Source organism: Lepidochelys kempii, chromosome 3 (assembly GCF_965140265.1).
Source record: "Lepidochelys kempii isolate rLepKem1 chromosome 3, rLepKem1.hap2, whole genome shotgun sequence".
NCBI lineage: Eukaryota > Metazoa > Chordata > Testudines > Cheloniidae > Lepidochelys > Lepidochelys kempii.
In genome coordinates this window covers 91106999-91120622 of record NC_133258.1, presented here as the reverse complement: position 1 = coordinate 91120622, position 13624 = coordinate 91106999, and the positions used below count along the sequence as shown (strand labels likewise).

At 43.0% G+C, this 13624-nt stretch overlaps 1 protein-coding gene across 4 annotated transcripts in view; it reads left to right on the top strand.

The window, feature by feature from the left end:
* The window catches only part of MCM9 (minichromosome maintenance 9 homologous recombination repair factor), a 73983-nt gene that overhangs the window by 51039 nt on the left and 9320 nt on the right, over positions 1-13624 (top strand). For 2 of the 4 annotated variants that reach the window (XM_073337161.1, XM_073337160.1), the window contains exons 8-11: positions 2260-2434; positions 8897-9099; positions 11009-11212; positions 13044-13126. In XM_073337161.1, the coding sequence (XP_073193262.1) occupies positions 2260-2434; positions 8897-9099; positions 11009-11212; positions 13044-13126 (665 nt within the window). Of the gene's footprint in view, positions 1-2259; positions 2435-8896; positions 9100-11008; positions 11213-13043; positions 13127-13624 lie in introns of those variants that run through there. The other 2 variants (XR_012158035.1, XM_073337165.1) reach the window with 2 other exon arrangements.

Below are 13624 nucleotides of genomic sequence, written 5' to 3'. Positions count from 1 at the left end.
CTGTATTTACAAAGAAATTATACTGTCCTGAATAGGTGATCAGTGTTTACTAGTACTTTCTATGGCAGGGGTGGGCAAACTTTTTGGCCTGAGGGCCACATGGGGGTATGGAAGTTGTATGGTAGGCCATGAATGTTCACAGAATTGGAGTTAGGGTGCGGGAGGGGATGAGGGCTCTGGCTGGGGGTGCAGGCTCTGGGGTGGGGCCAGAAATGAGGAGTTCATGGTGCAAGAGGGGGCTCTGGGTTGGGGTGGGGGATGAGGGCTCTGGAGTGGGGCTGGGGATGAGGGATTTGGGGTGCAGGAGGGTGCTCCATGCTTGGACCAGTGGGTTCAGGGGGCGGGAGGGGGATCAGGGATGGGGCAGGCTGTTGGGGCATGGGGGAAGGTGAGGGCTCTGGCTGGAGGTGCGGGCTCGGGGGTGGGGCTGGAGATGAGGGGCGTGGGGTACAAGAGAGAGCTCTGGGCTGGGATCGAGGCATTTGGAGGGTGGGAGAGGGGTCAGGGCTATGGCAGGGGATTGGGTGCAGGGGCGGCTCAGGAGTGCAGACTCCGGGCAGCGATTACCACAAGCAGCTCCCAGAAACATGTCCCCCCTCTGGCTCTGAGGCATGGCCAGGCGGCTCTGCACGCTGCCCCGTCCACTGGCCGAGGTTCCTGACCAATGGGAGCTTTGGGGGCGGCACCTGCAGAACCGCATGGCCACATGTCCACGTACTATGTAGCATCCAGAGAGGGTCATGTCGGCGGCTTTCTGGGAGCTGCGCGGAGCGGGGCAAGCCCTCAACCCCGCTCCCTGGCTGGAGCGGGGCAAAACCCTGACCTTGCTCCCCAGCAGGAGCTGAGGGCCAGATGTGGCCCATCCCTGTTCTATACCTATCTATCACAGTGCTAGAATTTATTTTGTTTTTTGTAATTCTGCTATTTAAACCAGCAAGGTGATGTACTGCCTATGTTATCCTGCAGTTAGTACGGTGAATTAAAACCCAAGGGAACTAGGGAGGACGGTTCATCATAGTGAGTTTCCCTAAAAAACATGCAATATGTCAGTAAGAAATTTCTGTTTTCATTGACTCTTCACTGACTATTGGGAGTACAGAACTGCACTGACAAGAACTGTATACCCGCCAGAAGGTTGTGATTTCTGGTTCCAGTGCTCCATTAAGGTCCTTGGGCCCATTGCAGTCCTAGCGGGAGGATCTTTGGACTGGATGTGTCCCTAGCACTCCATAATATCTTTAGGAGTTATGGAGTGTGGGTTATAGGACCGTTTGTGATTCAAGCAGTGATGGAGTGGAGAAAAAAGAGCTGGAGAGGGAGAACAAGGGGAACTAGACAGAAGAGGTAACAGATAGAAGAGAGATCAGGAGAAGGGGAGTTGCAGATGTTTAAGGATGGTTGGCCATCCTAGTAGTTGGAGCTGCAACCCCAAATCCCCTCATGTTACATAAATACCTACTAGTACCATTGTCCTAAGGTTAACTCCTCTTCAGAACTAACTACTATATGCGAGGAAAAAAAACTGACTCACTGGAGAAAGTGAAAATTGAATAGTCTTGATATGTAAACAAGAAACAGGTCAGGCAGCAGTTCAAACTCTTCATGCACTCAGAGCTGTGAGGCTTAATTCCAGCAGTGTCACAATCATCAGTTTCCATTTGAGATGCTTTGGGGAACTTTTTCTTTGGTTTTAGTTCCCATGCATTTCCACTCTCAGGTTTCACTTTAAATTTTATGTTCTAATGAACCCAAAAATCAAAGGGAAACTCTGTCAGAACAAGTTCAAAGTTTAGTCCATCACTTCTGTTTCGTGAACTAAGGAGTGGGTCTCTGTTAAAAGATATGTTAAAATATTTTTATTTTGCAGAGTTTGTTGCATGGCCTTTTGATGCTTATAGATGCTTTAAGTGTGGATAGTGGGTCAGACATATTCCTGGTATAACTTTGCTAATATCATTGAGTTTGCTAGTCCTCTCATCCTAGTTCCTTTTGTAAATTTGTTCATATCATAAAACCATCACCTCAAAATTTGGCATGGTTGGCAGATTTTGCTCCACAGACCATTACCTGGGCTCTAATAGATGGGATGTCATACCAGTAGGTCTGAATTGAGGTGCTTTAGCAGAGCTATGCGTTGAAGCTTGCACATTGCCTGCATTCTCTCTTCCTGGCACTAGCTAGTGTATTTAATCCCTCCCTTTCACTCAAATGCATGCACACAGTTTTGAAAAAGATTGAATTGAAATAAATATTCTTCAGGTTTGACGGTAACTGCGGTGAAGGATTCTGGAGAATGGAATTTGGAAGCTGGAGCACTCGTGCTTGCAGATGGAGGTCTTTGTTGTATTGATGAGTTTAATAGCATCAAGGAACATGACAGAACCAGCATACATGAAGCAATGGAGCAACAAACCATCAGTGTAGCTAAGGCAGGGTAAGTGGCATTTAAATACATGTGATGAAATAACAAAATATCTTTCCCCTGAATTCCAAAATATTAAAATGAATGTTAGATCTAGATTTACCCCCTGACCAATTTAAATATTTCCTATACTGTACTATACATTTTTGTGTTAAAAGATACTCTTAGACTATGAGTCAGAATGTCAAAGGAGGGTGCAATGGACCAGTGAATGCATATAAATAAAATACTTATGGATCCCCTGCATCGTCTTTGGAAAATCTGGCCATTGCATATAGACAGGGCACTTCAAGAAGAGTGTTTTGGAGGGCGGGGTACTGTGGGGAGTGAAGCAATTTTTAAAATGCAAGTTGCAGTTCAGAAGCCAGGACTGAAAACACTTTTTTCTTTTCCCTCCATGAATAGCAAATAATTAGTCAAGCAGCAAAAGAAGAGGGAGCAATTCCTAGGCTGCTCGCTTTTATATGGTGGCCCATCTAATGAAAGAGACTACTGGCCACTAACCTGTGAAGGGGAAATAGTATATGCTGCTTCTGAAAACTTGGATTTTTTAATTCTGTGGCAAGTGAAGCTACTGGCCAAATCCTCAGTCTGTCCACAAAGGAGACAGACAGCCTCCCTAATAGAACAGCTGGAGATTTCCCTAAGGTAGCAGAATCTCTGGCTGGCACAGAGCCAGCATAGCCAGTTCTATCCCACCCTCTCTGCAGTTCAGATGTGTCAAGGGTGGAAGGAGGTGGGCCCAGGGCAGTTTGCATGCCAGTGATCTTGGTCTAGCAGAAAGGCTTCAAGGGTGTTGTGACTGCCTGTGTAAGTTAGAGCAGTCTTGAGGCTGCTCTTAATTACACCAGGGACTGAATTGGCCCATAGCTGTCCTCAACCTTGGGGGGGATACAAAGCTGGTTTTAAGCCACCTTTGTCCCTGCCTCCTCTGGTCCTGCTATTATCCTAGCTTGCCAGAACTTGATGTTAAGGAGGTAGGTCTTCTTAAAGAGCCCACTCATAAATGAGTTATTTACATAACTAAAATCCATTAACTGGTTTATGAGGCAGTAAGTTCTTAGCTATGTAGGAATGCCATTGTTTGACAAGACATGCAGACATACTTAAAGAGTGCATTTACCTCAAAATCTGAGGACTGCAGGGTGCTGCAGGAGTTAAATTTGAAGAATGACCTTGCAATTAAGTGACCTTGCTACCTGAGGTGACTGCACCAACTGATCTCCTTTGTAGACTCTGGTGCCAGCAGACTATGCGCAAAAAAAAACAAAACAAAACAAAAAAAAACCTGGGTACCTAAAATTAGGTTCCTAAACCCTACATTTAGGTACTTACATGCAAATGGTCTGGTTTATGAAGGCACAGAGCCCCTGCACCGATAATATGGTCTCCTGTCTTTCATCCAAAACTTTCCTCCCATTCTCTGTTACTGATGAAAGAGTATGAGAATGTACCACCAAAGAATGTACCACCATTCCCCCTGTCACTGATGCTTGGAACCTGGGAGTCTTCAATTCCTCCCTTTCCCTTTACATCTAGACTGTGTCCAGTATCTTGCTGGTTTTTTCCTGCATAACCTATATCTGAAATCAAACTTTTTCTTCCTGTCCAGTCACACACAACTCTTGTCCAGGCCCAAATCTTCTCCTGTGCTGATTGCTGTAATCTCCTCCTCTTTGGTATCCTGATATCCACATCTTCTTGGCCTTTCAAACTGACTCCCTATTTTGAGTATCTCCACTGACTCTTCCTTTTCCACACACATCAAATTCAAGCTATTTGCTCTTCCCCCCGCCACACACACAAGGTACTTTATGCTCTGTCCTTCCCTCCTTATTTGCCCCTGTCTCTTTTTAGTTTTTCCTGCACCCCACATCCTCAGCCAACGACAACAGCTTTGAGACCCCATTCATCCGTTCCTTCCACAACCATCCCAGGGTTTTTTCCCACATTGCCGTACGCTGAATGGCCTTTCCTCATTTAAATCCCTCCTCAAGACTTGCTTCTTTCACAAGGGCTACAAGAAATTTGCCAAGTAAGCCACTGATCTCATTCAACTTACAAAAGCAAGCCAACAAACCTACTTCACCATCTGGTGCACTAACTTACTCTGAGTTACTGAATCCCTAACAATATTGCCCTTGGTCCTGATTGTGGATTTCTGCTAACCACCTCCCTTTTGGTTTAACCTTTGCCCATGTTGGAGTTTACAGCTCAGCTCACAGTTCTTTTCAGCATAACTGGAACTGCCTACTGTGCATACGGGGAAAATCATCTCAGAAGTGTTGTGCAGACACAGTTCACTAGGGGCAAGTCCCACTTTACATTAACCTTACACAGACACAACTGCCCACAGCGAACATAACAAACATAGCAGAGAATAGATCCTTAGGTTTCTAGCCCAGACTGTTGCCTTCCAAATGTGAATCAAGTATAAAATGATTAATTTCTGTCTAAGCCTGGAAACAGACTGAAAAATATCTGTGAGATAAGATGGGTGAGATAGCATCTTCTATTGGACCCAAGGCCGGCTCCAGGCACCAGCGTTCCAAGCAGGTGCTTGGGGCGGCAGTTAGAAAGAGGCGGCAGTGTTTCCGCCGCCGCAGCAATGCGGCGGCGGCTTCTCCGTCCCACTGGCCGTGGCGGTAAATCGGCAGCAGCTTCTCCCTTTTGCCATCCGCAGCGGCAGGTTTTTTCACTGCTTGGGGCGGCAAAAACGGTAGAGCCAGCCCTGATTGGACCAACTTCTGTTGGTGGGAGAGACAAGCTTTTGAGCTACACAGAGCAGTTCTGGGAAAGGTCCTGAGAGCGTCACAGCTAAATACAAGATTAAACAGATAGTTTAGCATAGGTAATTAGCACTTGTTCTAAGGGACCATTCAAGGTAAAGTGGCTATTAACACCACTGTAGTCACAGGACAAAAAGGGGGGTTAGTGGGTAGAGATTGTTCTAAGCCCCCCCCCCACACCACCCCCAAAAAACACCTGTAAATCAAGAACAGACAGCCCCATTCGCTTAAACTAGCCCTCTGAAACTCAATGAACTTAAATTTCAACACTGTTAACCACTTCACTGCACAAACATATAGCTAACTACCCTTATCTCACAATCCCAAACTGTGTTCCATGCCTTCTGGGGTCTTCTGCCAAGCTGCCAAAACCTCCAGAGTCCCCTCTAACAACTTCTCACAGGTAGCTGTGTGTTTGTTGTCAGTGCAAAAATCTGTAGCATAATGAACATTAAAACTTAGGAGCGGAGTAGAATAGAGTGAAATTAACTTTCAAAATACATAAACCAAGGGTACAGAGTGGCTCATTTCCATATTTAATTCAATATGAGCGACTCCAACCAGGTACAATGGCTGCTCCTTTTTGAGCAAGCCAGTAGAAGTCACCAGCGTCTAATAGTTAAGGTGTGCTGGGGCTCCCTCTCCTGCAGCCCTCTGCTCCAAACTGTGGGAGGGCTGGAGCGGAGGGGAAACCTGGCTCACCACTGTTGCTTTTTGGGGAGAGGGGTGACCAATCAATCTAAACAATTACACTCCATCCCACCATCAACCTCAGCCTGGTCCAGTCCACACAAGAGATCCACTTCCTGGACACTGCAGTGCTAATAAACAATGGTCACATAAACACCACCCTATACCGGAAACCTACTGACCGCTATTCCTACCTACATGCCTCCAGCTTTCACCCTGACCACACCACACGATCCATCGTCTACAGCCAAGCTCTGCGATACAACCGCATTTGCTCCAACCCCTCAGACAGAGACAAACACCTACAAGATCTCTATCAAGCATTCTTACAACTACAATACCCACCTGCGGAAGTGAAGAAACAGATTGATAGAGCCAGAAGAGTTCCCAGAAGTCACCTACTACAGGACAGGCCTAACAAAGAAAATAACAGAACGCCACTAGCCATCACCTTCAGCCCCCAACTAAAACCCCTCCAACGCATTATTAAGGATCTACAACCTATCCTGAAGGATGACCCAACACTCTCACAAATCTTGGGAGACAGGCCAGTCCTTGCCTACAGACAGCCCCCCAACCTGAAGCAAATACTCACCAACAACCACATACCACACAACAGAACCACTAATCCAGGAACCTATCCTTGCAACAAAGCCCGTTGCCAACTGTGCCCACATATCTATTCAGGGGACACCATCAAAGGGCCTAATAACATCAGCCACACTATCAGAGGCTCGTTCACCTGCACATCCACCAATGTGATATGTGCCAGCAATGCCCCTCTGCCATGTACATTGGTCAAACTGGACAATCTCTACGTAAAAGAATAAATGGGCACAAATCAGCTGTCAAGAATTATAACATTCATAAACCAGTCGGAGAACACTTCAATCTCTCTGGTCATGCAATCACAGACATGAAGGTCTCTATCTTACAACAAAAAAACTTCAAATCCAGACTCCAGCGAGAAACTGCTGAATTTGGAATTCATTTGCAAATTGGATACTATTAATTTCGGCTTAAATAGAGACTGGGAGTGGCTAAGTCATTATGCAAGGTAGCCTATTTCCCCTTGTTTTTTTCTCTTCCCCCCCCCCCCCATGTTCTGGTTAAACTTGGATTTATGCTGGAAATGGCCCACCCTGCTTATCATGCACATTGTAGGGAGAGTGGTCACTTTGGATGAGCTATTACCAGCAGGAGAGTGAGTTTGTGTGTGTATGGGGGTGGGGGGGTGAGAAAACCTGTATTTGTACTGGAAATGGCCCACCTTGATTATCATGCACATTGTAGGGAGAGTGGTTGCTTTGGATGAGCTATTACCAGCAGGAGAGTGAGTTTGTGTGTGTGGTTTTTGGAGGGGGGTGGGGGGGTGAGAAAACCTGGATTTGTGCTGGAAATGGCCCACCTTGATTATCATACACACTTTAAAGAGAGTTGTCACTTTGGATGGGCTATTACCAGCAGGAGAGTGAGTTTGTGTGGTGGGGGGGGGGGGTGGGGGGTGAGAAAACCTGGATTTGTGCTGGAAATGGCCCACCTTGATGATCACTTTAGATAAGCTATTACCAGCAGGAGAGTGGGGTGGGAGGAGGTATTGTTTCATGGTCTCTGTGTATACAATGTCTTCTGGAGTTTCCACAGTATGCATCCGATGAACTGAGCTTTAGCTCACGAAAGCTCATGCTCAAATAAATTGGTTAGTCTCTAAGGTGCCACAAATCCTCCTTTTCTTTTTGCGAATACAGACTAACACGGCTGTTACTCTGAAACTCTTCAGATTGGTATTTAACGTAATCCAATGACCTAATACTGAATCTGTTTTCAACTTTTTCTCCATATTTACCTTTTTCATATGAGCAATTCGAATAAAGCAGGACACAATATCCCCAGTGTGCCACGTATCCGCTCATGAAGGTGTTGCCTACAACGAATATGCAAGGCTGAAAGTGTGCCATTACAAGTCCTCTTGTCCTGATGACCTATTCCAGCAGTGTGGATGGGAACTCCCCATGTACTTGAACCATGCTAATGGCTTGGACTTGCTATGGTTTGGTTCAGTCTATGCTATTAAATAGATCCATGTTTTAACTGGGTCCCCTGATATAGCTGATTTTGTTTTGTAGATGGGAACTTAGAACACAGTTTTGCTCTCAGCACACAAAGCTTCAGTCACTTGCTTTACAAAGGACTGTATTTACTTTGGTATTTTTAAATAATTATAATATTACACAGAGAAGTAAATGTTGCTTTGTTCATTTAATCTCTCTTTGTACTGGCTGGGAACCAATGCTCTTTCCTTGTGGTGTGTACTGTAAATCAGAAAGCTAAGATTATTGGCGCTAACCTACATTCAGGTTCTGGACATGAGGTAGCAGCTAGCCTGGAGCTGACTGGAAATAGGTTGGTGATAAACCAAATTTAGAATAACTCTTCTGTTGCCTTAATGAAGGATTGTGCTATGACTACTGGGACAAAAGTGTCCCACTGCAACTAAAAACACAGGAGCCAAGACAACGTGATTCAAGGAGAAAATACCTTTTTCACTGTAAAAAAATATGTAAAATGCTTAGCCATAGGAACAGTATATATATATTTCTTTTTTTTAACCCTGAATTGAAATATCTGAGCTATTAGCGATTATCTTTGAAAAGTCATAGAAGATGGGTGAGATTCCAGAGAACTGGAAAAGGGCAAATACAGTACCAATCTATAAAAAGGGGAATAAGGACAACCCAGGGAATTACAGACCAGTCAGCTTAACTTCAACACCTGAAAAGACTGATTAAGCAATCAATTTGCAGACGCCTAGAAGATAATAAAATAAGTAACAGTCAGCATGGATTTGTCAAGAACAAATTGGGTCAAATCAACGATTCTATGATTCTATGAATGGTGCTATGCAAACATAAAATATGATTATTTTATTTTACTCAAAAATTATTTTCTATATCCAATGACACGGAATAGTGATGTACATCATCTTTGTCTTTAGCTTAGTGTGCAAGCTGAACACAAGAACCACTATATTGGCAGCAACAAATCCAAAAGGCCAGTATGACCCTAATGAATCAATCTCTGTGAACATAGCCCTTGGCAGTCCGCTGTTGAGCAGATTTGACCTGGTCTTAGTATTGCTAGATACGAGAAATGAAGACTGGGATCGCATAATTTCTTCTTTCGTATTGGAAAACAAAGGTAAGAATAGACTCTTTGAATGTATCTAAAGCTTCTCCTCCGCACTGACCTTTCCCAAATGTTCTACAGCCCAGTTTTGGAGTGACCAGTTTAGTGACTGAAAGGGTAGTTGAGTTGATTTTCATTTGATCCTTGATTTCATGCACGGTGCCAGTTGTGATGTGGTTGCCTGTCCATTAGGAATCGGACAGAGACCACCAATCCCTGTCACCTAGATCAGTGGCTCTCAACCAGGGGTCCAGGGCCTCCTGCAGGGCCGCGAGCAGGTTTCAGGGGGTCCGCCAAGCAGGGTCAGTGTTAGACTTGCTGGGGCCCAAGGCAGAAAGCCGAAGCCCTGTCATGTGGGGCTGAAGCCTGGGACCCTGAGCCCTGCCATCTGGGGCTTAAGCTGAAGCCTGGGCAACTTAGTTTTGCAGGGTGCGTGGGGCTCCAGGCAATTGCCCTGCTTGCTATCCCCTAACGCCAGTGCTGACTTTTATATGCAGAAAAAGAGTTGTTGTGGCACAGGCGGGCCATAGAGTTTTTTTATAGCATGTTGCAGGGGGCCTCAGAAAGCAAGAGGTTGAGAACCCCTGACCTAGATTACTAAACACCTGTCAGATGGTGACAACTTTCAATCAGCCTCACTCCATGCCTGCCCCTTCTACCGTGTCCTCCACACCCGCTTCCCTTCCCTTTCCATTTAGCTGATCCCCTACTAAGTAACATACCCTACAAAGTAAAAGTGGAACTAACATGACATTTGCTGCCCTCATATTGTTCACTCGGCTTGTTTGTTGCCCCTCTTCCTCTACCCTGTCTTGTCTAGTTAGACAATATTGTCTCTTGATTCCTTGTACTCCCCATGTGTCTGTACCATTAGTTGTGTCTCTTGTCCTACACTTAAGACTGTCAGCTCTTTGAGGGAAAGACTGTCTTTGTGTTCTGTGTTTGTACAGCATCCTTGCTCAATGAGGTCCAGGTCCATGCCTGGAGCTCTGAGGTGCTACACTAATAATAAATAAATAAAAAGATGAGGAAAATCTTCTTGCAGTCTCTCCTCCAGTGCACACCTGTGCCACATCTGGCACATAATGATTGGCCCTATAAAATATGTAAGACAGCGAGAGGAGATAATCATATATTTATGTGGTACTTTTCATCTCAAAGATACCTGGGTGTTTTGCAGACTGAACAAGCTGATAAACAGTGAGCCTGATCTTGCTCCCATTTAAATTGATGGGAGCTTTGCTGTTGACTTTACTAGGAGCAGGATTGGATGTTGGAGCCTGGGGTGAAACACAGCAATGTTACAAAACACTTCAGGGCAAGAACTTGCAGCAGAGCATGAGCAGTTTAAACAATGGGGAAATTAGGTAGGTAGTGTAGGCATAGAATCATGCTGGGCATGTGTAAACTTGCATGTAGCTTGATCTGAGTGCAAGGTTAAATTGTAAACAATGATGTGACAGGTTGTGGACTGGAGACGATGTTTTGGGGCTAGGTAAGTGCGAACACCTTGAACTGATAAGCTTGAAATGTCATTAAGGTGAGGACATCAGCAATAAGTCCTTACACAATCTGCAAAGCAGTTGGTTCCTACATGAACCCTATGATGTCCAAATCGATTCAATTAAAGAAGTTTAGATGTTAGGAGCTAGGAAATAGAACATGAGTGACACGCTGGACAAGGTGTTCTGGATAAGCTGAGTGGAAAAGGTCTTGGAGAGAATCCCAACGGATAGAATGTAATAACCCACTCTGGAATTTGGCCAAATCATAGATGAGCTAAGAGAATGTTAGTCCCTTTCTGCCCAAAATGTAATAAAACCTCATTGTACGTTCATTCACCTATTTAACAGGAATTTTTAGGAAAGCATTTTATCTCTGTCATTGTTTTGAAGTTACTGACTGAGCACTTGTTATGCAGGATGCCCAAGCAAATCAGAAAACCTCTGGAGCATGGAAAAGATGAAGACCTACTTTTGTCTTATAAAGAATCTACAGCCAAAATTGTCTGATGAGAGCAACCTGATTCTTGTCCGTTATTACCAGATGCAGCGGCAGAGTGATTGCAGAAATGCTGCCCGAACTACCATTCGCTTATTAGAGAGTTTGATACGCTTAGCAGAAGGTGAGCCCGTGGCAGTTTTTGTTTTTCTGCCTAACAATTAACTTTTTTTTTAAAAAATGGACATGTTCGAAGTGCAATTATAGTTCATAGGTTAAGTAGTGACCTTACAGCTAAACTAGGGATGGATGAACCACCTGGAGTTTTAGCATTAGTGAATCTGTAGGTTTTGTGGGGTTTTTAGATATACAAAACTAGTTTGAATTTTAATATATTATATTCCCTCCCAAAAAAAATGTAAATCAGTGTAAGAAGTTTAGAGGGAAATGAGCAATGATTAATTACATCCAAAGGACCCAATACTGCAAACACCCAGCTCATGATGTCAGTTAGCCCAATGAGCCCACAATGACTGGCTCCTTTATAAATCTAATAAAGCTGCATATGTCCATTGTAGCTAATTGTGTAAATATATTTCTGGGCAGAGATTTTTAAGCAAGAAATGTGGATTAATTAATTAGTTAATATTTGCACAGCACTCTAAAAAAGTAAAGGATTACATAAATCACATGGTTTTTACTTAACGCCTGGCTCAGGGCTTATTTCTTTAATTTTGGGTCCAATCTTGCACATTTCAATCACACCCCACTCCTGCTCAATCTGAAGCCAGAGGGATTATTGCCTGAGGAAGGCATAAGAAAGGTGTAAGGATTTGGCCCTTATTATCCCATAACGTTACTAAAAATAAATATTTCATTTTAAATACCAAGAATGCAGTCCACATTGTGTACTAACGTGCTACAAAATTTCATTTTAAAATCAAAACTTTGAGTTTTAAGAACAAAAAATAAAGGAAGTGTTAAATATCTAGGGTAGTGTTCTTTTATCCTTTAAAATGGCTTAACAGTTTTTGAAAATGAATTTTAAAAGAACATACAGTAACTTTGTATAACAAATTTCAGCCCAGAGTGATGTTTTATTTTGTCAAAGATGTCTCTCTTATTAGTCAGTTGTTCCTATTTGAATTTCTTTGTGTGTGGGGGGAAGGGGCGGAGGCCAACGGGGAAAGATTGTTTTGTAAACCTTCCTATCATTTAAAGCCTTTATCCTGCAGATACTTTCATGCTATTTATGTTATAAAGTCTTTTACATAAGTATGTATTTGCAATATTGGGGCGTTAACTAGCACTTTATATTTTCAAAGTGTTATGAAAAAGTACCATTTTCTTGCTTAAAAATGACTGTCCAACAGCATAATTACACAACCAACCACAATGGCTTAGTATGGTGAATTATTTGCATTATATCCATTCATAAAATTAATTCTATTTGGGGTAATGGTGGTTATGGGAAGCAAAGCAGGAGAAAAAAATATGGAAAATGCATGTTTAAATAACGTTAAGGCTGTGACACAGACCAACAAAAGAAAGGAAATGCAAAGTGCAGACTATTGCTTAAATCATGTCTTTTGTCACCCAAAATGAAAGGTTAGCTTTAATTTTAAATTTCCTTCTTTTTATTAGTTTGTGTTGCTATCAATACATTTGGATAGATAAATATTATTTTATACCACATTTATCATCATGGTCTCTGAACACCTTACAGTTATTTAAATGTAGCCTTTTGCTTTTCTTTCTTCCAATTCCTTCAAACTGTCATTGAATCTCAAATCCAGAAGACACACCTCATTTCTAATTAGGGGAGTTAAGTTTTCCCAATTCTGCAGACACTTATGACAGTGAAGTCAATGGGACTATTTTTATGCTTAAAGTTAAACACATGCATAAATGTTTTCAGAATCAGGCCTGAATTTGTTAGCCTCTGGTTGCTAATACAAACAAATGCTTTTGAACTTCAATAACTTCTTTTTTTAATGCTCATTTATTTTTGCTAGCCCATGCTCGATTGATGTTTAGGGACACTGTAACTTTGGAAGATGCTATAACAGTGGTCTCAGTGATGGAATCGTCGATGCAGGTAAGCTTTCTTATAGGAAATGACACTACTACAATCCCATTCTATATGATTCGATCCATTTAAGGAGACTACTATGTATAACACTCTCCATCTCCTTGGAGAACAATCCATTTTAATATTCAGACATTGAAATATAATTGAGTTGAGAAACTGGGTTATCACGGATGGATGAATGCCACTTGTATTTTTTCAGTTAGACATTAGCTATTATATGTGAGAACCAAAAAAAGATTTGAGTTTTGAAAAAGTTTTAGAAAGATTAACAGGTGCCAGAGCAGTGTAAAGGGACTGAGCATAAATGAGAAGCAGGCCCAGAACATTTAGTCGTCATCATCATAGTTTGTCACTCCAAAATTGTAGCCAAGACGTGGTGGTGTCGCTTATATCAAATAGTTCTTTGGGAGAACAAGGTATTGACAGGTAGCACTGCATCCGGCAGGATTCAAGTATTTGCCTAGACTCTCCATATTCATATTTGCAGCATTCCATTTTGTCATA